General features: G+C 36.8%; 1 protein-coding gene across 8 annotated transcripts in view; it reads left to right on the forward strand.

Annotated features, from left to right (window-relative positions):
- NCOA1 (nuclear receptor coactivator 1) overlaps positions 1–24,578 on the forward strand; it is a 277,613-nt gene that overhangs the window by 179,105 nt on the left and 73,930 nt on the right. For all 8 annotated transcript variants that reach the window (XM_049902741.1, XM_049902739.1, XM_049902743.1 and 5 more), the window contains exons 4-7: positions 4,105–4,210; positions 8,718–8,884; positions 13,316–13,413; positions 20,787–20,964. In XM_049902741.1, the coding sequence (XP_049758698.1) occupies positions 4,122–4,210; positions 8,718–8,884; positions 13,316–13,413; positions 20,787–20,964 (532 nt within the window). In that variant the 5' untranslated portion in view covers positions 4,105–4,121. The remainder of the gene's footprint in view (positions 1–4,104; positions 4,211–8,717; positions 8,885–13,315; positions 13,414–20,786; positions 20,965–24,578) is intronic.

Here is a 24,578-nt window from a genome sequence, read left to right on the forward strand (position 1 = left end):
TGTCTGTCTCACAATATATGACACTTCATGAAGACAACAGTTTTTGTAAATTTTATTCACAGCTGTATCCCCAGTGTCTAGAACAGAGGCTAAATAGATAGTAGGCACTTAATAAATATTTATTGCTACCTTGTTTGTCTGCTCCCCACATTCAGTTCAATTTAAAGTTTTCTGCCTAATGCTTACCTTTGCTAGCAACATGGGACATTACCAAGGATTTTATCTCTAAAGTATTTTCTTGAGGTCAAAACAGAAATTAACATATGTAATCTGCTATTGACTAGACAGGTGTTCAGTCACCCATGCACCAGATCCTGTGATAGACTCAGTCGGTGAGATCTGATGTAGACTGTGTACATTATGTTAAGGAGGTTGGATGTCCTGTGAGCAGTGAGGACTTAGTGAAGGGTTCTAAGCAAGAACTGGTATGATCAGGCATACGTTTTGGCCGCATACTCTGGTAGCTCTGCAGAGGATGGATTCAAGGAGAACAAGATGGGAAGCAGGGAGACCATTTGGGAAGATATTTTAGTAGTCCAGCAAGAGATGATGAGAGCCTGAACTGGGGTCGTGATAAGGAAGAATATGAAGAAAGCATGGATTTTGGAAATATTCAGGAAATAAAAATTGACAAATCTTGATGTTTACTTGCATGTATGGTATGAGCGAAGAGGCAAGAACGGCTCCAGTACACCAAAATACTTGAGGAAACCGAAAACTCAAATCTGTTGTTGCCAAATCAATTCTGACACATGGCAACTTCATACGTTATAGAGTAGAACTGTTCTTCAGGTTTTCTTGGCTGTAATCTTTATAGACGCAGGCCACCAGGCCTTTCTTCCGCACTGCTGCTGGATGAGGGTTCAAACTGCCAACCTTTAGGTTAGTAGTAGAGCATAAACCATTTGTGCCACCTCGGGACCTCCTAAATACTTGAGGAAGAGATGTGGAATTCAGTTTGGAAAGCTGAGTTTGAAGTACCTTTATGACATCCAGATGGAGATGTCTGGTGAAGAGTTGGATTATGGACCTGAAGTTCAGGAGATGTGAGCTACAGCTGAAGATTAGGGAGTAACCTGTATAGACATGTTTTTCGAAATCACGTGAGTGACTGATACCACCCCAGAAAAATATATAGTATTAGGGAGAAGAGGCCTAGGGCAATTGGATCATGAGGAAACCTAACCCTCAAGAAATGGGCAAAAAAGAACTGAGAATAAGGTAAGAAGAAAACCACACTAATATGAGTCTCTCAGATCATGGCTTAAACACCACTTCTTTAGAGGTGCCCCAATTGATTCCCGATCAAAATTAGGTCTCCTATGTTGTTTTCCTTTTTGAACCCTATTTTTCCTTTTATAACTCTTAACCACAGTATAAAATTATGTATTTTATTTTTTGATGTCTTGTTTTCCCACCCCATGAGAGCAGGAACTTCTGCTTTGCTCGCCAGTATGTGCCTAGGTCCTAATACAGTGTCTGATACATGATAGATGCTTGTTAAGCAAATGAAAGAATTATGGGGTCACAGAAGCCAGTATGTGATGATGTTTCCAGAAGGAAATAGTTTCAAATGCTGCTCAAGCAGGCCAATAAAATAATAATAATAATAATAATAGCCAGCATGTAGTGAGCACTAATGAATGAAGGGATGAAATGTGTTTATTGATGAGGAAATATCCGATGAGTGATCCATTGGGCGAACGCTACTGCTCAAGGAGCTCTTAGTCTGAAAGGGAGGTAATAACAATAGCCAGTATTCTACAAGCGGTAGCTAAGCTGTTCTCTTTATATGCATTATTTCATTCAGCCTTCACAGCTCTGAAGATAGGCACAGTTCTTATCGCTATGGTACAGATGAGGAAATAAGTTTATTTACTTTGCCCAAGGTCACACAGGTAATGGTGAAGCCAGGACTTGAACAAGATCTTTCTGCCCCAAAGCCCATGCTTTTAGCCATTATACTAAACTCCACTTCAGTAGGGAGATCCATTTGATTCCTTATCAGAGAAGTGATATCTTGAAAGTGACATTTGAACAGGAATGCCTTTGCTGCTGTTTATAGGACGGATTAGAAGTGAGAGTGGTATTGAGAAACAAGATGAATGGATTTTGCATTAATCTAGAGTGGGGTATTTTGTTCCAAACTAGGATCATAATTATATGTAGAAATGAAAAAGGACACAATCTAAGATTTGTTCTTAAGGGGGAATTGGCAGGACATGGATGCCAATTAGAACTGAGGGGTGAAGAGAGAAAAAGAATTTTTAAAAAATTGCAAGATTGTAGTCCTAGGAGTTGGAGATTTTTATAAACCGCACTATTAATATGAAGAAATTGGAAATGTACCTTTTGTTGCATGAAATAAGTTTGTAATTAAAACTTTATAGATTATTTGCACAAGAAAAAATAGATTTGATTTAGACAGTGTTTGGGTTTTGAAAAAAGAGCTAGATATAAAAGTTTTAGAAATCGAGGAAAAGGATTTAACCAGAAGTATTCATTAAAACCGTGTGAGAGATTCTCGTAGATCTCAGCATTTTTAATAATAAACTTTGCCAATATGACTGCTAACATTGTGGCACTGTTGTTGTTAGGTGCTGTCAAGTCAGTTCCAATTCACAGCGACCCTGTGTACGACAGAGGGAAATACTACCGGGTCCTGCCCCCACAATCCCTGTTATGCTTGAGCCCATTGTTGCAGTCAGTGTCAGTCCGTTTCGTTGAGGGTCTTCCTCTTTTTTGCTGACCCTCTATTACACTACTTTACCAAGCGTGATGTCCTTCTCCAAGGATTGGTCCCTTCTGATAGCACGTCCAAAGTATGTGAGATGAAGTTTCTCCATCCTTGCTTCTAAGGAATATTCTGGCTGTACTTCCAAGATAGATTTGTTCGTTTTTTTGGCAGTCCAGGACATTTTCAGTATCCTTCCAATGCCTTTTCTTCTATTGTGTTCCTTATTCATCGTCCTGCTTTCACATGCATATGAGGCTATTGAAAATAGCATGGCTTGGGTCAGGCGTGCCTTAGCCCTTAAAGTGACACCTTTACTTTTTAACAACACATTAAGGAGGTCTTTTGCAGTTCCATAGTCACTTAATAATTTAGAATGTAAGGAAAAGTTAAAAAATTTTTCCGTTTGACAAGAATTTTTTCTCCTTTCACAAGTTTAGAGGGAGTCAAAGAGAATGAAGAGATCTTTTGTTTAGCACTAATAAAATCCAAAACATAATGATGAATGTAAGGCTAGGGATCGGATTCCTGAGTTTCACTGGGGATTCTTCAGAGAGTAGTGATCGATGAGGGACAGATCAGTGCAGTCACCAACTATCACAGCCCTGTGAGGGAGAGCCTGGCTGACGTGCCAGAGGGAACGACTTCGTGTTGTCTGGCATCTATACCAAGGTCCTAACATAGACTAAACATTTGATCTTTGTCATCTGACTACATAAACAGAAGGTTACTCGTATAGAATTCAAAGTGCTAAGAAAGTGCAATTCAAAATTCAAATCTAGCTTATTACTTAAATTTGATCATATAAATATAGTTTATTTTCCTATCAGTGTAAAAATCCCAAACCTTATGAGTAAACAAAAGCCATTAAATACTTTTGCAAAGTAGGGTCTAAACAATAAACAGACAAAAAAAATTTCTCTCTCAGTTATACATTTTTTTTTTTTACGGTTAAACATGAAAGCAGTCTTTTACTTTTTGAAAAAAAAGGTTTAGTGTCTGTTTAATTACCCTAACAATGTTTTGGAGCCCTGGTGGCACAGTCATTAAGAACTTGGCTGCTGGCCAAGAGGTACACAGTTCGAATCCACTAAGCTGCTCCTTGCAAACTCTATAGGGCAGTTCTACTCTGCCCTACGGAGTCATTTTCATCCTAATCAATCTCAATGATTTCATAAAAGATTATTAATTTTGTTATTTTACAGATGTAGAAACACTAAATAGCAGATAACTCTTGTGCTTTTGTATAGATTCTGATGCTTTTATGATGGTTATAATTATCTATTCATTAAGAGACCATAATGTTTAGAATTTCTCCAGTATAGTGGGAGCATTAGGGTACATTTCTTATTGTTGTCCTTCCTTTTTAGGTGTGAAGTTTTTCAACATGAGTGGCCTTGGGGACAGTTCATCCGACCCTGCTAACCCAGACTCACATAAGAGGAAAGGATCGCCATGTGACACACTGGCATCAAGGTAAGAATACGTCTTTCTTAGTCTCTTTCTGGCAGAGCTGCCCCATCATTTTCATTGCTGCTTTAGAGCTTCTGTTTCATCTACTCCAGATTTACTGGCTTTTAAGTCTCTCAGCCTCAGCATGCTCTAATCCTTCTCCAAGGCCATTGCTCTTTCAGTTCAGTCGGCTCCCTTTTGATTTCCAGTAGCCAACGCCTGTGCATCCTCGGATGCCAGCTTCTTTGTCACTTCCTCAAGGGAGCATTCCCTTCCTTCATAAATATTAAGTCAAGTTTTCCTCATTCATATGTCTGTCTCACACATATTTTTATAACTCTGTTCCATAATTACAAACTTTCACTAGTTGGTGTGATTATTTCATGAATGCCTGGCTTCTCCGCTAGACTCAAAACTGCGTTAGGCAAGGGGACTTGTTTTTTCTTGCTCACCATTGTATCCCTAGTTCTTAGCAAAATGTCTGGATTATGTATAGTAAGGATGCAGTAAATGTTAAATGAATGAATCAATAAATCTATTGTACATCTTTAACTGCTACCTCGGAACATGATGGTGTTAGTGGAACTTAGAAATACTGTGTTTTAATATTAAAACCCACCCAGTGCCATCGAGTAATATTAGGATTTTTAAAAATTTTAAAATTGGTTATTTGAGGGACTAAATATTTGGTTATGTTGTAAGGAATATGACCACCTTAAACCAGCTAAGAAACCCATTGCCTAAGTAGGCTAACAAAAGCCAGATACAGAAGGAAACTCAATCATATCAAAAGGGCAGCTTTCCCTCTGAGAGAAGAGAGGGGATTTTATTCCTTTCACTCCAAGGATCTAGAGCAAGCAAGGCTTTTCATTCTCTGCAAGATTGACATTTTGGGCTGGATAATTCGTTATTGTAGGGGGCTGTCCTGTATATTGTACGGTGTTTAGCAGTATCCCTGGCCTCCTACATGCTAGATCTAATAGCATCTCAGTTGATAACCAGAAATGTCTCTAGACATTGCCAAATGTCTCCTGGGGGCAAGGGAGAGCAAAATCGCCCCCAGTTGAGAATCACTGATCAAGAGAGTAAAGTGGCAGAAGACTCTTCTATCATTGTATTACATGTTTCTTTCTCTTAGAGGGAAGAAGAAAGGATTTTAATAGGAGAGTGTCAGGACTTTAGGCTAGAGAAAGAAAAGTTATTCTTTCTATCAGCTTAAAGAACTATAATAGATGATACTAAATTTAGTAAGCACTATTTAGAGTGCTTACTAAATTTACCTAAATGGTATAAAAAACCATACGCACTGCCATCAAGTTGATTCCGACTCTCAGCGATTTATGGAAGCAGACTGTCATGTCTTTCTCCCCCAGAGCAGCTAGTGGATTCAAACCACCAACTTTTGATTAGCAACTGAGTGCCTTAACCACTTTAACCAGGGCACCTATAAATGGTATATAGTATATATTAGTCCACAGGAAGCCCTGGTGGCACAGTGGTTAAAGTGCTTGGCTGCTAACTGAAAAGTCGGCAGTTTGAACCGACCAGCCTCTGTGTGTGAGAAAGATGGGACAGTCGGCTTCTGCCTTGAAAACCCTGTGGGCAGTTCTGCTCAGAGGTCCTATAGGGTCACTATGAGTTGAAATCCGCTAGATGACAGTGGGTTCAGTTCAGTTTATATTAATCTACAATATATTTTTTCAACATGAATTTTGAGATATGAATATACATAGCCTTTTTCATTCCTTTTAACCTTTGATTAGTATTCTATTACATGAATATACCGCATTTGAAAAATATATCTCCCTATTAATACACGTACAGATTATTCTAAGGTTTCACTATTACAGCCCACACTGCAGCCAACATCCTCATACACATCTCGTACTACATATGTGTAGGCGTTTCTATAGGCTCTGTATACATTTTTATGTTAATTAGGTAATCACCACATTGCTCTCCAATGACAGCACCTAAGAGTTCCCATTTCCCCACATGCTTACTGACTCTATTCTATTCGCACTTGAACTGCTTGCCAATCTGATGGGTGTGTGATTATACATTTAAATACATTTTCCTGATTATTGGATATGTTGATCATCATTTCATATTTTTATTGGCCGTTATGTTTTCGTCTTCTGTGAATTTCCTGCCCATGTTCCTACTGGGTTGTCTTTTTCTTCTTCATTTGTAAAAGTTAATTTTAATTTTCAAGTTGCTAGCCTGTTTTTTTCTTATTCGATGTGAGTATCTTCTCCAGCCTTTCCATTTTAATCTCTTTAGGATGTCTTTTGACATACAGAACCTTAAGCTTTTTATCCGTCAGCTTTTAGGATTTTGATTAAGAATTTTTCCGTTTACTCCAAGGTCTTAAGTGTAATTTTTATATTTTTTTCTAATATACATTTAGGGTTTTAGTTAATCTGGAAATTATTTTTGTATATGGTATAATGTAGGTATCTAATTTTTTTTTTTCCTACATATATAAAGTAGTGGTCAGAATGCTATCGTTATTCCCTGCTTTTATACTGTTACCTTTATAATAGACCAAGTTCATATATATATATATATATATATAGACCTGACTCCAAGCTTTATCATGGACCAAGTTCCATGTATATATGGATCTGACTCGGAGCTTTCTTATGATAAAAGCCTTGATATCTGATAGGGCAAGTCCCTCTTTGTTATTTTTCAAAATTGTTTTCCTTCTTCTTGGCCATTTATTCTCCCATTCAGATTTTAGAATTAGTTTTTAAATTTCTCCCCAAAAAATCCTGCTATGAAATTTGTCAAATTTATCTTGCTGCATGTACTCGCTGTGAAAGTTGTAAGATGTAGTTTTTCTAAGTAAAATGGGAATAATTCCTCAATAATGAATGATTTAAAAGATAGAACATGTGATTGCCACTAAAATTTGGTTTTGTTTTGCAATGTGTACTATTTAGTAGTATTTTGTTTTATGTAGGTAAATACATTTGATTGATTGATTTGGTTCTTTTCAACTTACTTTGATGTTGGGTAGGTTCTATAGATTCTGTAGTCTTTTTAAAATTAAAACTAAATGATATTTTAATTGTTGACAATTATGAGCATTTTAGCAACTTATCTTTTCTTCTGACTTTTTTTCTAATTTTATAGGCAGCCAAATGATTTTGATTACTGCTTATAACAACAGAGAGCTGCTTGTGACCAATTTTTCTTATTATGTTGATCTGATAATAGGAAAATTCATTTCAAATTAATACTTCATTGTGTATGTTACATAAAGCAAGTTGCCTGGTGACTTGGCTAAATAAACTAGGGATAAAGACTGGAAAACAAAAATCAACAATATCCATTGGACATATCTGAATGCTTTAAAAAAAAGTGCTGCTGTTTGCATTATTGTTGATTCCTCTCAATATTTTACTTGAAGTTTGATTTTATTTATTACGCTTATGAGAATTTTTACATAGATGGTTTTTTTAGAACAGAGTTGTAAACAAAAGATATCGTTTAATGTACTGTTGTCTCAAATTATTGATTTCTTTTTTATTTTACTTTATGAATGGATACTTTTTTTTGATGAGGACTAATATTATAATCATTATAGAAATCAAGAGTTTATCAGATTTCTAATTATAACTTATTTGAACTCCTAAGTCCTGCTTAATTTAAAACAAAGTTGTTTAAAAATTCCTATCTTCTATTTTAAGGAATAATTATTTAGAATGTAAAATAATTTGTAATACAGCTAGTATACTTACTGCCTGGTGGTAGCGTAGTGGTTAAGAGCTACAGCTGCTAACCAAAAGGGTAGCAGTTCGAATCCACCAGGCCCTCCTTGGAAACTCTATAGGGCAGTTCTACTCTGTCCTGTAGGGTCACTATGAGTTGGAATTGACTCAACGGCAGTGGGTTGGTGGCACAGTGGTTAAGAGCTCAGCTGCTTCTTGGAAACCCTATGAGGCAGTTCTGCTCTAACCTATAGGGTCACTATGAATCGACTTGGCCACAATGGGTTCTTTTAATATCTGGAGTCCCTGGGTGGCACGAATAAATGGTTAAGCATTTGATTACTAATGAAAGATTGGTGGTTTGAACACACCTAGAGGCAACTCAGAAGAAAGGCCTGGTCACAGCCTTGAAAACCCTGTAGAGCACAATTCTGCTCTGCAGCACGTGGGGTCATTATGAGTCGGAATCAACTGGATGGCAACTGGTTTGATTTTTTTTATCCTTTTAATATGTAGTACTCTTCAGTGATTTGAAATATTAAAGTATGTACATCACTGGGGAAATACATCTTTTATGCAGCCATCACTTTATTTTAGTCATAGTTGTTTTCTGCACTTTGGTGTTTTGCAGCATCTATTTTTTAGACATGAACTTAAATTGCTTTCTAAATCTGGATAAAAATTAATCTGGATTAAAATCTCCCACCTGTATAAGGAAAGATCTGTATAAATGTTTAAATAATAAGTACTTGATCAAAGAAGGAAATGTTGTGATAGGAACGTACACTAACTGGATTTTGTTTATGTAACAGTACTGAAAAGAGGCGCAGGGAGCAAGAAAATAAATATTTAGAAGAGCTAGCTGAGTTACTTTCTGCCAACATCAGTGACATTGACAGCTTGAGTGTAAAACCAGACAAATGCAAGATTTTGAAAAAGACCGTCGATCAGATACAGCTGATGAAGAGAATGGAACAAGGTAAAAAAAAAAGACAAAAACCTATGGCCGTATACTTTGTTATTAAGACACTTACAATACGTGGTTTTAGTTTTATTAAGAAAGTATTGAACACCATAATTTTAGTAAAAAAAATTTTTAACTAATACTTATTTTAGAAAGTGAATCTGAGAGCCTTCTTGTTACAGTAAAATGGGTTACTGCACTAACTTGAAAACTGATTGCTTTCAGAGGTTATGGAACCCAGTAACCTAGGGTGTTGAGTCAGGAGACACAAGTTGTAGAGTTGGACCTGAGACCCTGCATAGCATTGAAGGACAGCAACTCAATGAAGGGAAAAATCTCCCATCTGCGTAAGGAAGCTTGTCTCTGCCTGGATTCTGGAAACCGTCTCCTCTGAAAAAACCCTGAGCCTGTGCTTCATGTAATTTTGAGGGTTATATTTATAGTACCTATGTTTTCTGGGAACCCACACCAAGAAATCTGTGGGTTGCCTACCAGAAACAAAGGCAAAGCACTTTGGGAGAATACTCCTACAACCTGGCTACATGGGATTCCCACAGGAAATGCCCTTCTGAGGGCAATTTTCTACTAAAAATTTCTGTAACATATGAAGAAATAATCTACGATGTGTAAGAACACAAATAAACAGGAAGACTAGACCCAGAAGTTGAGATTATTAAAAGCAGCAATGTAAAAAGACTAAAATACGTATGTTTAAAATGATTAAAGTTATAAAATAAAAATGACTATGAAAAAGGCAGATAGATCTGGAGAAAGAAAAGAAATAGTACTTATAGAAATAGAAATGAAGTCATTAAAAGTAAAACTAGTGAATGAATTAGCAAATTAGGAATCTGAGGAAATGACCAGAATGCTGCAGAAAGCAATAGAATAAAAAGATAGAAATAAGCCTTGTCAAATTATCCGACTCTCTAACCTTTGTGAATGTGTAATTTTGGTTAAAAAGAGATTCATTTAAGAAAAAGAGCTTAGCACAGTTCCTGGCTGGTATGTAGTAAGTATTCATTACATTAGCTACTATTATCTTAAAACATAATTAAATGCTACCAACAAAAAAAAACAATTATCAGACCAGATAACTTGTACAAGTAAGTTCTAACAAACCTTCAAAAACAGATAATTCTAATCTTATACAAACTCTACCCAAGAATAGAAAAAGAGGGATAGCACCTAAACTCATTTTATGAAGCTAGTCAACCAAGGTACCAATTCAGAAAAGGCCAAAATGAGAGTGAAGAAATATAAGCTTATCTCATTTAGAAACCTAGAAATAAAAATTCTTTATAAAATATGAACATATACAAGATATTAACAAATTAACAGTCCACCCAGTGGAGTATTTTTTTAAAAGAAGATACGCCATGGTCACATAGGTTTTAACGTTAGAAAAATAATGTTAATTGGGAGACTTTTAATTAAACCTAACAGATTAAACATTTTTATTTATCTCACTTTCCCCAGAAACTCCTTTAAAATATAATTTTAAAAAATAATAGAGGCAAGAACCCAAAGAACAAAGAGAACGTGTGAGAAGAGACAACAGATAAAAGATGTCTGCAGGATTTTAAAAACCTATAAAATGAGTAGTCTAGTGACAGCTGATTTAGCAATCGGGAGAAACCAGTAATGTAAGCCTGCAAGGGGGAGAGCCAGTAAGGCTGTGTACCTTCCCTGCTTAGTTAGTCTCAAAACACCCTCGCAGCCCACCTGGCTGTCCTCTTTAAGCAGGAGATGGGAGGATTCCTCTGGGGAAGTTGAGCAGTCCAAGGGAAAAGACATAAAAATGCTGACATTTGGGTATCCTCAAATGCAAAAAGCAGCTTCTTGCCTCGCCCTACCCTTCACACAGCTGCCAGTCAGCTTTTCAGTACCTCACTCTGTAATATGAACAAAAAGTCAGGTATTTGAGGAAAGCCTGTAATATGAAAGAGAACAAAACAAGCACACATAAAAAAGGAACTCATAGGAAGCAGAGACAATGCAGGGAGCAGAAGAAAACTTAAAACAACCCAACACTCCCTCAGGCACAGAAGGGAAGATATTTTATCCATGAACAAGAATAAAATGCTATAAGATGAAACATTCAAAACAAGAAAAAACTTTTGGAAATTAAAAACAGGATAGCTGGAAAACTGTACCTCTTACCTTGCTTTCTGCTCTTTGCCTTCTCACATCTTCTCCTCCATCCATTCCAGGCACATTGTGCCACAGGTATTTGCACTCGCTATTCCCTCTTTCTAGAATGCTCTTCCCTAGTTATCCACATGGCTCATTCCCTCACGCTGTTCATGTTTTTGTTCAAATCTCTCTTTTCAGTGAGATTTTCCCTGACCATATAAAACTTCAGCAAAAAAAAAGAAAACACACATCCCTCTACACTTTCCTTGATTTATTTTCCCACAGCACTTCTTACATCTGACGTATATATTTTATTTGCTTATTGTCTCCCTACCCCTACGAGAGCTCCATAAGGGCAAGGATTTTTGACTGTTCCTCGTATCGCCAGTGCCTGAAATCATTCCTAGTTACATAGTAGGATTTCAATGAATATGTGTTGAATAAATGAAGGGTTGAAAGATAATTTAAAGAAATCACATAGAAAGTAAAATAAAATAAGCAATGGAAAGCAAGATAAAAGATAAATTTATAGGACTAGGTCAGGAAGTGTCACATAGGATTAATCCCAGATAAAAAGAACAGATCAAATACAAGGGAGGAAATTATAAGAGGAAAAAAATTTTTTTAATTCTCAGAACTACGGAGATATGAGTTTCCAGATCGAAAGCACTCATGTAGTACCCAACACAGTGAATAAAAAATAAAGAAAAACATACCAGTGTACAATTTAGTGACATTTCAAAACACTGGAGGAAAAAAACAGGAGAGTGGAAACAAAGGGTCACACACATTAGACTGCTTTCAGAAAGAGTCCAGATTTCTCGGTAACGTTGAAAACTAGAATTTTAAATCTAGAATTCTGTGTTCATCCAAATGAAGAATGAGTGTAAAAGACATCTTCATATTTTAAAATGAAGAAATAAATGTCTATATTCAATAATACCACTTTAAGTGTTAATGAGGATGCAGAAAAACAAAACCTTTTTACATTACCAGTGGTACAACCCCTCTGGAGAGCAATTTGTTAGTACTTAGTAAGGTCGAAGATACACAGACCCTGTGTCCAGCAGTTTCACTTCTGGTGTTACCCTAAAAAAACCATCACACATGTACAAAAGAGAAGATACTGAAAACTGTTTATTATAACGCTGAGTATAGTGTCAAAAGTTCTATCGGTAGGGGAATAAATAAATCAGTGGTGAGTTAGCCATATAATTTAATGCTCTAACAGCAGTTAAAACGAATGAATCAAATCTGTATGTAATCAATATGATTAAATCTCAAACACAATATTGAGTGGAAAAAATAAGTTGAAAAAATCTGTATGTATTTATGTAAACTTTAAAACAGAATAATATATGTGGTAAGAATAAAAACATGCTCAGAAATGATAGATGCCAACCTCAGAATAATGGTTATTTCTGAAAGGGGAAAGAGGAGAAAGGGTGGCAGGGCTTTTGCTGTATTTATAACATTTTATTTATTTAAAAAGGAAAGACCTGAAACAAAATGTTAATGTCTGTGCAGAGTCAGTGATGGCTGTGTAAATGTATACTGTATCTTCTTCTGTATGTTTTGGAATATTTGAAGTATTTCATATTTTTAAATGAACACATAAATGTCTATATTCAATAATACTCACATTTGGTTTTTGGTGAACCACCTAGCTGTGAGTCAGAATTGACTTGACGGGAATAAGTTAACTAGCCTGACAGATTGGAAACTTTTACTATTTAAGTATGATGCTGCTTTAAGGTGAGGGAAGAGATTTTTTAATATCACCGCACAAAAGAACTCCAAATCATTCTTCAGTTATCAATCAGAGCATCATGACATGAGTATGAAAAGTTAGCTAATTCATGCTAACTCTCCAAAGGAAAAATCCTATCTGTATTCTCACTTCAGTAGCAGTTGACCAAATCAGGAAAGGGAAAAAGAAAAATGGAGGAAGTAATCATTCTTTTTACAATTTATCCATTTCTGAAAAGCTTTTGGTGTAGACTTTTTTAAAAGGCTATATATCTGTAGCATTTTTTCCTTGTTTGAACACTGCACTTGGTAGGTCAAGATTCAGATTTTTCGTGCTGCCACTTTCTAGTTATATGATTTGGGGCACATTACCTAACCTTTGTGACTCTCAGTTTCGTTATCCATAAAAAGAGCATAATTAAAATTAAATATGAAAGTGCCTGGATGCTAAATAAATATTACTCGAATCTGAAGTTAGGTGAATCTAGATCTCCATTAACTTGCCTTTTTGGAAATGAACCCTTTTTGGATGTGTGAATTTTTTAAATTTCTTTATTACAGAGAAATCAACAACTGATGATGATGTACAGAAATCAGACATTTCATCAAGTAGTCAAGGAGTGATTGAAAAGGAATCTTTGGGGCCTCTTCTTTTGGAGGTAGGTGTTGTCATTGACCTAGGAAGTGATCAAGATCTTTGTTCTAGCCAGTTTGTTTTTTTTCTCTTCTCTTATGTCTTATATCATATGAATAAATTATAAAACAAAAAGTTTTTAAAGGATTCTTAGTAATTATTTTATTATGAAAACTATTTGACAGTTGTTACCATGTCAGAATTAAATATCAATAATGAACATGAAAATTTTTCATAAAGGCATTCTAAGTAGTCAGATGGAAAACTGAAGCCTACTGCATGGTTTTGACTGTTTCTGGGGTGGTTTGGACTAGCTGGGAAAATAAAACATTGTAGAATTACTTAGCTAGCTAGTGCTATCTATATATCTACTGTAGAATTTCACTTTTAAGTGAAGGATGCCTCACTTTATTGCAGTAGGTGTGTTCCTGAAAAGTTTTCTGACTATAATTTTAAAAATTATTTGTGTCAACATTCTAAGAGAACTCACTGTTTTATCAGCCTTCTATCAAACTTTATAAAGTGAAAAACTTTTCAACTTGAAGTGTAACACCCCCCTTTTCCTATCTTACCTTTGCTTCCTCTATCCTCAACACAGATGTTTTGTTAGATAAGTTATTCTCTGTGCCTAATAATTTATATACTTATATATAAACTCCTTTCCTTGCCCTACCTCAAGGCCGTCCTTTCTGGTGATGTCTTCCTAACCACTCGAACTTGCATAGGCGTTTTTATTTCCTAACTCCTTTATTCTTTTTGTCGTAGTACCCTGTCTGCACCTCTGTCTTTTGTGTTAACCATTGTTCCTCTGTTACTGCCAGTAATGTGAGGACATTCTCAATATTCAGTTCTTGCTTTTCCGACCCCAGAAATATCATCTGTTCTCACAGCTTCACCTTTCTTCTCTATACAAATGATACCCAAATGTGTACTTACTTTTTCCTCTTCCCCATACTCCATTCCTGTACTTCTAACAAACTGCCAAATATTTTTTGACTCCAGCGTAGTGGCTAAGAGCTATAACTGCTAACCAAAAGGTTGGCATTTTGAATTCACCAGGCGCTCCTTGGGAACTCTAGGAGGCAGCTCTACTCTGTGCTGTAAGGTCGCTATGAGTTGGAATCAATTCGACAGCAACAGGTTTGGTTTTTCATAGCAACTAGTCCTGGGTAGCACAAATGGTTAAGCGTTCAACTATTAGCCAAAAAGTTGATGGCTCAAACCCACCCAGAAATGCCTCAAGAAGACAGGCCTGGCAATGTGCTTCCATAAAGATCATGGCCTTGAAAGCCCTATGGAGCGGTTCTACTCTGCACACATGGGATCACCATGAGTTGGAATCAGCTCAACAGCAACTAACAACAGCAACCAGCCACATTTATTTATTTTTTTATTGTGCTCTAGGTGAAAGTTTACAGCTCAAGTTAATTTCTCATGCAAAAATTTATACATATATTGTTATGTGATATTAGTTGCAATCCCTATGACAGCATATTTCCCTGTTCTACCCCGGGTTTCTTGTGTCCATACGACCAGTTCCTGTCCATCCTGCCTTCTCATCCTGCCTCCAGACAGGAGTCGAGCATTTGGTCTCGTGTGTCTGCTTGAACTAAGAAGAAGCACACTTCACGAGTATTATTTTATGTTTTATAGTCCAGTCTTTGTCTGAAGAGTGGGCTTCAGGAATGGTTTTAGTTCCGAGTTAACAGAGCATCCAGGGACCGTGTCTTCAGGGGTTCCTCCAGTCTCAGTCAGACCATTAAGTCTGGTCTTTTTACGTGAATTTGAGTTCTGCTCTGCGCTTTTCTCTCGCTCTGTCAGGGATTCTCTTTTGTGTTCCCTGTCAGGGCAGTCATTGATGGTAGCCATGCACCATCTAGTTCTTAAACCAGCCACATTTCAAGTGTGACTAGTAGCTATTGTGTTGGGCAACACTGATATATAACATTTCCATCATTGCAAAAAGTTCTATTTGACAGCATTGGTCTGGGGGACTTTCCTAGATGGATCATCTGTACTTTTTTTTAAAATGAGCAAGTATATACCACAATATAAGAAAGTCTAACAATACAGTTTTCGATTTATTCCTTTTTTTTTTTTTTAACATAAAATAGAGGTAGCATGAGTTAAGAATGAAAACATTAAAGGGAATTTCATCACATTTTAAGAGATTGGCATTAGAATTAATTCATTCAACAAATATTTTATGAATCAAGGAGCCCTGGTGGCACAATGGTTAAAGCACATGGCTGCTAACCGAAAGGTCGGCAGTGCAAACCCACTAGCTGCTCCACAGGAGAAAGATGTGGCAGTCTACTTCCAAAAAGATTTACAGCCTTGGAAATCCTAAGGGACAGTTCTGCTCTGTCCAGTAGGGTTGCTATGAGTCGGAATTAACTTGACAGCAATGGGTTTGGTTTTGGGTTTTGGACTATATATCAAACACTGGATATTTACTTCATGAAATTGTTTTGAAAATTAAATGAGACCATTTCTCAGAGTACCTGACACATAGTTAGTACTCCTCAGTACAGGCAATAATTTTTTCTTAAACTCCTCATTTCCCCATGGCTCTTAGCTGTTGCATCAGGGCTACATTCCTTTGCCTACATTACAGTCTCTGCATTACCTGGTCTAGCCCTCCTTGTTTCCCATTGCTTCCAAGAAAAATTTTGTTTTAGTCAAGGAAGTCTCCCTATACCTTACATGTACATTTATGCCTCCCTACCTTTACCTTGCTTTAGGGAAACCCTGGTGGTGTAATGGTTAAGTGCTACGGCTGCTAACCAACAGGTCAGCAGTTCAAATCCACCAGGCACTCCTTGGAAACTCTACGGGGCAGTTCTACTCTGTTCTATAGGGTTGCTGTGAGTCGGAATCAAGTCCACGGCAGTGGGTTTTGGTTACCTTGCTTTAGGAATCCTGGTGGTGCAATGGTTTAGAGTTCAGCTGCTAACCAAAAGGTCAGCAGTTGGAATCTACCAGCCACTCCTTGGAAACCCTATGGGAGAGTTCTCCTCTGACCAATAGGGTCACTATGAGTCAGAATAGACTCAGCAGCAACAGGCTTGTTGTTTTTTGTTTTTCATTTTTTTTTTGGTACCTTGCTTTATAAAAAAAAACCAAAACCAAACCCATTGCCATGGAGTCGATTCCAACTCATAGTGACCCTATAGGACAGGGTAGAACTGCCCCATAGAGTTTCTAAGGAGCGCCTGGCATATTTGAACTGCCGACCTTTTGGTTAGCAGCCGTAGCACTTAACCACTACGCCACCAGTGTTTCCACCTTGCTTTATACTATTCCCTAAATTTCTGTGTGACCTTTGACACTGTCGACCGCCACTCCCTGCTCTCTGATAGTGCTTTCCTCTACCTCTCTGTCTGCTCCTCAGCTTCTTTCTCAAATTCATTTCGTTACCTGCCTCTTAAGTGTTCATGTTCCCCTGGATTCTGGCCTTGGCTTTTCCTTTTTTATTCTGTGCTGCACATTTCCTGGGCAGTTTAATCCACATCTGTGTCTATATAAACCCACTGCCGTCGAGTCAATTCTGTCTATATAATGTATTCACATAGGTATAATATCAATTATGGTTTTCTGATTTTAAGCAAGAGACTCATTTCTGACTAAACTAAACTAAGCAAGTGTGAATTTCTTGGAATGTCATTTGTATATCACAGAATCATGCTTGGAAATAGGCTGAAACCAGGGCTTCTTAAGGAGACTAGAAAGCAAAAACCGTATAAATGGTTTTTCAGAAATAACCACCCATCCAGTGCCCTACTGTTAGAATGAATGTACTTTAGCCATGCTCAGTCCTTTTGCAATTCTCCTCAAGGTTCACATTGTAAGGAGGAAGTCACTCAATGGCCTGATTAAGAATCCCACAAAACTTTATTTAATGGGGAAGAAATAACTCCCCAAGTGAAATGAGGGTATTCTTTGGAAGGGGAAAACAAAAAACCAAATGACCACTGTCTATACACTGTGAATGTCAAATCTTTTTTTAGTCCAAATTTTTCCTTATAGCTTCCCTCTCATTATATCCTGCTGCCTTTCGAACATCTCCATATGAATGTAATTCAAATATAATTCTAAAACTAAATTTATAATCCCTTCCTTTATCTCCTATTTAAAAGAAAAGAAGATGAAAGAGCCAAAAACTACTATTTTTTTTCCCCCTACATTCCCTTTCCCAAGGAAAAGCATTCATCTTCCAGAACCCTAAAGTCAATAATGAAGGCATCACCCTAAATGTGATTTATTCTACCTCTGTCGGATTCTCTTCTGTCACTTCTACTGCTGTTGCCTTAATTCAGTCCCCATTTGAACTAGGTTATTACAACAGCATTGCAGCTGGTCTCCTTGCCTTCAGCCTGTGTGCCACACCCATTGCCAGAAGGGTCTTCATAAAAGCAGGTCATGTCTGCTGGAAACCATTGACTTCAAAATAATGCCCATTGCCTCCAGGATAAATTCCTTATGTATTTGCCTTTTTTTGAAGCTTAGAAAAAAAAAAAACCTTTTTACTCTTAATTATAATGTAAACATGACAAGTACATAAAAGTTTTTTGGATTATTTGTTGTCGTTGTTTTTTAGCCTCTGAGCTGTTTCCTGGTTTTAATGTGTTTTCCACCCTTCCTCCACGTGAGCTACAGCTCTGTGTCCTTCAAGCCTTGGCTGAGGTGCAGCCTTCTCCACCTCATCCAACCTTACCTGTGACACAAACATCCCTTCTCCTATTTTGGTTGCCTTACTCTAAAATAAATAAATATTAAAAAAAAAATTTTTTTTTTTTTAAATTTTTACTCTATGTTAAAGGAGCCCTGGTGGTACAATGGTTAAGTGTTCAGCTGCTAACTGAAAGGTCAGAAGTTTGAAACCTACCCAGTGGCTCTGAGAAAGAAAAGACGTGGTGGTCTGCTCCTGCAAAGATTACAGTCTTGGAAACCCTATGGGGCAGTTCTATTCTGTCCTATAGGGTTGGTATGAATCAGAGTCGAACTAGAACAATTCTGTGCTAACCTTTATGAATTCTCCTATTGTACTATATTATAACTGTAGGTACCTGTCTTTTTCCCCTTCAGAGCCTATACAGTTGTTGAGATTTATGGCTTATTCCAGTAATGTTGTCCAGTTCTGACACATAGGTGATGCTCTGTGAAGTTTGTGTAGTCATTTAAAGCCAGGGCCCTATGAGAAACCTCAGCCAGTGTGAACCCTGCTATGAGGCACAAAGTGGTCCTCTTCAAAGGGTGCAGAGAAAAACCTCTCAGATTATGTTGTATTTAATGGACAGGCATTTGTTACCACGTGTGGGCAGCACAACATAAGACCAACTGTCAGAACTTGGAGAAACAGGAAGATTCCTTCCTAAGACCACACTTGGAAGTTAAGTATATATGCACAGCATTTGAGGGAAACTAGTTTTAGTTTTAGTAGAACAAGGATGAGTATCAGCAGATTATACTGACCTGATATGTTTTTAGAAATTAGAATAATTTCGAAGAACGTTCCCTGAAATGTTACCAATTATTATTACTTGGAAGTGGAATTTTGGTGGACCTTCTACTATCTACGTTGTTTTAATATTTAAAAAGCCAGTAGGAACAAAAACAAGAGCTTTATTCTTTTTTGTTCTTGTTAAAGAAACTATTAACAGTATTTTTAATGATTGTGCTTCATTACTTTTTAAAAATTTCATGATGCAGTACTTTGAATACACTGTTTTTAGTTTTAAGCTCAGTTTATTTTAACATTTGGTTTAAATAATCATCTTAGCTGAAAAGACACCTCATAAAAAAGAGGTAGATGCAAATAGAAAAGTATCATTGGATGAGTCTAAGTCATGGTTGTTGTTAGGTGCTGTCAAGTTGGTTCTGACTCGTAATGACTCTGTGTACAACAGAACAAAACGCTGCCCAGTCCTGTGCCATCCTCAAAATCGTTGTTATGCTTAAGCCAATGGTTGCAGCCACTGTGTCATTTCATCTCATTGAGGGTCATGATACTCATTTAAAAATCCTACCCACTGAATATCCAAAGGTTTTTGTTGAAATTCTGTCTTCTTTGATTTCAACGTATGATTCTTCCGAACTAATGATGCATGTTTACATTTTAAACAGATGGTTCAAAGCCCACTGAAATGCTGGAAGGTTTTTAAACAGGTCAGAAGTTCTGTTTCTAAGCTTTTTAACTGAGGATGTAAGAGAACTTTTTACAAGTGATACACATCATTTTCAGGAACAAAAAATTATAACCATGGAAACATTTCCAAACACCCGTTTTTACACGCTTCTCCATAACATGAGTCTTTTTTTAAAAAAGCAGCTTACTTTTCGTTCACTGTTCAGATTTCATCCTTATGGTGAAGGGACAAAATTAAGCACGCTTGTTTTGTGGAAAATGCCTGCTAGATTGGGTATTATCATCAACCGCTTGTCATCAGAGAAAAGGCCAGCAAATTAGAAACACTTGCCTTAAAAAAAAAAAAAAAGAGCTGTCCATCTTTATTAGACACCTCTTTTAAATGTTTTGCGGTAAGATAACCAGCAAAGCCCTATGTGATGTAAGGATTTTTATGGTCATTTCACATTTTGTTACAATTTCTTTAAATGTTCTACTTTTTAAAAGTCTTATTTTTATTACTGCTACATTCCGTAGCAAATAAACTGCAATGTATTATAATAAACTGAAAAATTACAAGTAAGTGCCACTGTCAGCCTCTGCATTCTGGGTCTTCCCTCAAGATTCCACGGTTGATGATATGTGACAGTCTGGGCTGAGTGAGGCTCCTGGGTGTCAGTATGTTCATTAAGCTTAATTCCTCCCTTATGTTTTAGATTGCAGTATAAATTGAGGTGGTAACGTTTTATCTCTGCACTCCAGTGGACATTACGTGCCTCTTGGGGCACGTACATCTTCTTTTGGAGGCCCCTGTCTCCATCTCATTGCATAGGGGGCCCCCTGCGATTTGGCTCCTGTCCACCTCTTTTGACTTGTTTCCCAGCACAGACCTGCCTTGTACCATATATTCCAACAGCTTCAAACTACCTATTAGTTTCCTTTATGTGCCATGCTCTCCCCTCTACCTAGAATATCTTTCCCTTGTTCCTCTTTGCCTTCTCTACCATACCTTTTATAACTCAGGCCAGAGTGGGGTCTTAGAAATGTTTATGACCAGATGAATGGGACAATCATTTACTTTACATCTGCTACCATAAAATTTATTCCTAAGGGAGAAGGTTAATATATTTATTCATGCCTACTTCAAACATTATAACATTATAGTCTGCTTAAAAATCTCTTCTCTTTTTTAATAAAGAAATGTATATACCTATCACTATTTTTCTTTTTATCCTCTAACCTCCTCTTAATCCCGTTTTTGGGCTTTGCAGGCTTTGGATGGATTTTTCTTTGTTGTGAACTGTGAAGGGAGAATTGTGTTTGTGTCAGAGAATGTGACCAGCTACTTGGGTTATAATCAGGAAGAATTAATGAATACCAGCGTATACAGCATACTGCACGTGGGAGATCATGCAGAATTTGTGAAGAATCTGCTACCAAAATCACTAGGTAAAAAGAAGTTTGTTTTTTAAAACAATAATAACTCCCTGTAGCTTCTCCTTATATATTAAGTATATAATATATAATTATTATTATTATATTTCAATACATAGTATTATTGCATAATATGTTATATTAGAAATATTTTTTGAATGTAGTTTCAGCTCGTCCCAAGGACTCTCTTAGTTAAACCTACCATGTTGTCATTTGAGATAATCTGCTTATTATTTCCCGTGAAACAGACAAGCCTGGGAAGAATGTAGAAACCATACAATTTTGACATCTCATTTTGAACCTCACCCTTTTCTCATAAGGTGACCCTCTCATCCCAGTCTGAAAATGTAATAATGGTATATGTGTTGATGCGGAAGGGAGTACAACAGCGTCCTGTGCGTGTGTGTGTCTTTGGGTGTCTGTGTGTGTACACAAATGTGTCTCTGTGTTAGTACTTTTTAGATATGGATTGAATTCCAATCTGGAGGAATTTGAATGTTAAAAGTTTATGAAAAAATTAAATTATTGTATATACCTTTTAATAGTATACAAGAGAACAGGAGCAAGAAAACTAGGAAGAAGGAATCTAAATGGGGAGGGTAACAGGAGACCAGACAATTATAACTTCAGTTGGTAATATGTAACCGGAGTACTAAGTCCTTTTTTTTTTTTACCCCCCATAAATTTATCTGACAGAAACTATTCTGTTTGGTGTGTCTCTTGTTAAAGTGCTACATATGTATATTTTTTATAAGAACAAGGGAGATACTTTGAGGTAAATCTATAAAAAATGGTGTGACTTGAGCACTACTCCCTAATCAAGGCACGGACTCTGTTAACATGGAAAGACTTGCAGTCAGCACATGATAGGAAGCTTCTCCTGTGAGATATGGATACCTGCTAACTTGTCAGAAATGTACCTGTCTCGGAGAACATTCCACTTCTTTCATTGGATCCCATGAATTCCAGCTTAGAACCCTCTTAAAAACATACATTCTCAACCTCGTCTTACGTAAAATAGGATTTATGACATATGATTCTAAGGTAATGAGACTGATTTGTTTGGGAGTTCTGTAGCCAGATTTTTTCAAATTAGAAAAACTAATTAAAAAAATTTTTTTAATAATAATATATTATTTAAATAGCATTTTAATAATAACATGATCTCTCAAAGTGACTACTCATTTTTGTATGTGTAACAACCAACCAACCAACCCACTGCCGTTGAGTCGATCCTGACTCATTGTGACCCTATAGTACAGAGTAGAACTGCCCCATAGAGTTTCTAAGGAGCGCCTGGCAGATTCAAACTGCCGACCTTTTGGTTAGCAGCCGTAGCACTTAACCACTACGCCACCAGGGTTTCCTTCCAGAATATTTGCAAAAAAGAGCTATCTCAATACTTATATAGTTAAACCATGGATTGACTCAGCCATTAGCACCATGACTATATGAGCATGGATTGGTTTATCAGACCATCCATTCCAGAGTTAATCCCTGGGCTGTGAGCAGGGTAGATTTCACTGGCAATGTACTGACGACTTTACTTGAATTTGTTCTGTTTTGCTTTTCTCTTTTTTGATACTTCCAAAACCTTTGAGGATTGACAGCTATTTCTGTGCAGTAGCCTCCAATGTAAATACGAAAGGGGGAATATCATCAGATAGCTTGTAGGAGCATTCCTTTCATCCTCTCCCTCTATATTATGCCGAGTCACGTAACAGTAATGGAAGACAGAGCAGTTAGCTGCCTTGCCGCAAGAAGCTTCTGCTTGAAATGCCCTTTGTTTTCATTTTAGATTATATTCACAAGAAAGAGACAAATAGGTATCCACTCAACCCTACTCAATAAAAATAAGTAAAGAAAACAAGGTAGGAAGAAAGTAAAGAAGAAAGGGACAGTCATATTACTTACCTATTAAAATTAATGTTTTAGATTTAAGTAGATTCTACTCAGGGCTTGCGAGTATGATTGAACCATTTGTTCACTGCTAACAGATGGATGGGGTCTGCGACCCAGCTTCTGTTTCCATCACTAAGCCGTGTGCCTTGCAGCAGGACTGGGTCCTTAGGAGTTAGTGAACCCTTTACAGATTCTCATAAAGGCTTGTATGGGCTAGCAGCAGCCCTTTGTTTACTTCCGTGAGGTTTTTCAATACCAAAGGTCCAATTATTCTTAGTGATTGAATTCCTCGTATCTCCATCTGGGTAGGCCTGTTTTCCAGTAGTCAGTGTACATTTTATTGGCAAATAGGAAACTGTTTCATTTATAGCTTGATTCCATTCCATTTCAGATTTTTTCCTTCCTATATTTTTCCATCATTTCCTCGTTCAATGAACTCTGTAATCAGATCAATTTATCACACAGATAAATTTATCAACATCAACTTATCACGCAAATACTGTGTAACAAAGTATCTGAGTTGTAGAGTAAGGAGGGTTCTAGCCCACCATTTAGTATGGGAACTGAGGCAAATGGGCAGTGAGGTTGAATGGTATAAGGCCCCCTGATGTCGCTCTAGATAATATTTAACTTTTCTTACCCTTGCCTGCACTCTATATTTCTTTTGTTGTACTTTTCCTTGAAATTGAAGGAATACTGACATGTAGATTTAACTGAGCTCTTAATTTTCTGTGTTGTTCTCTTAAGGAAATGGAAGCTTTATTTCTTCTTTGAAAAGAAAGAATACTATGTGTTTATAGTAATTTTTTTTTTTTTTATAGTAACTAGGGACCTGAAATGATTGTTTCTATTAAAATCATTAGTTTAATATTTGAATTATAATATCAAGGGATCTTTTGTATCTTGTAGAATTTTAGAATGTAGGTGACTTTAGAGATAGTATAATTGATCCTTTTATTTTAAAGATGAGGCAAGTGAGAATTAGAGATTAAGTAATTTACCGAAACCTCACAGCTAGCTAATAGAGAACCCAAGACTCCTCACTCCAGTATAGGCTTGTTTCCATTATGATTTGCTTCTTCTAGCAGTTACAGAGTGGTGAGATGGAATGAAGGAAAGAGAGTCAATGGAGAGTATAAGGGAAGAAAATAGGTGCCAATGGTAAGAGTGGCCTTAACAATCCTCTGACTGCCACCATGGTTTGAATGTGACATGTGACTGGGAAGTCATGACCCACCACACAGTGATTCTTCTTGAAATAAACAGAAATCTTTTCTATAACTGAACTCAATTTTCTTATACTCCATCGAGTAACATTTCTGTTTTAGTGGTCTTTTTTATATAATAACTCACCAATTGCTACTCTATTCAAGGCATAGTAGCATATAAACTGTTCATAAAATAAAAATAGAACAGAAGAAAAATGGTTATAAGAAACAAAGACTATACTCTACCTAGTCTAGATAATTGAGTCACAGACTCCTTTGAGAAATTATGAATCCCCTCCCCCCAAAAATGCACATGTACACAAAGTTTTGCACATGGTTACAAGTCTCCTGAACCCCCACCCTTAAGAATCCATGACTCTCAGGTTAAAAACCTGCTTAACAATGTACCTTTGATTTTCAACTGTCTTTTTATTGTCAGAGTGTAACTGAAAACAAAGGGAACTGCTCATTAATTCACTGCTATAAAATTCTGAGCAGAACAGCTAGTAAGCTGTTAGT

This window comes from Elephas maximus, chromosome 12, assembly GCF_024166365.1.
Source record: "Elephas maximus indicus isolate mEleMax1 chromosome 12, mEleMax1 primary haplotype, whole genome shotgun sequence".
In the NCBI taxonomy this organism is placed as follows: domain Eukaryota; kingdom Metazoa; phylum Chordata; class Mammalia; order Proboscidea; family Elephantidae; genus Elephas; species Elephas maximus.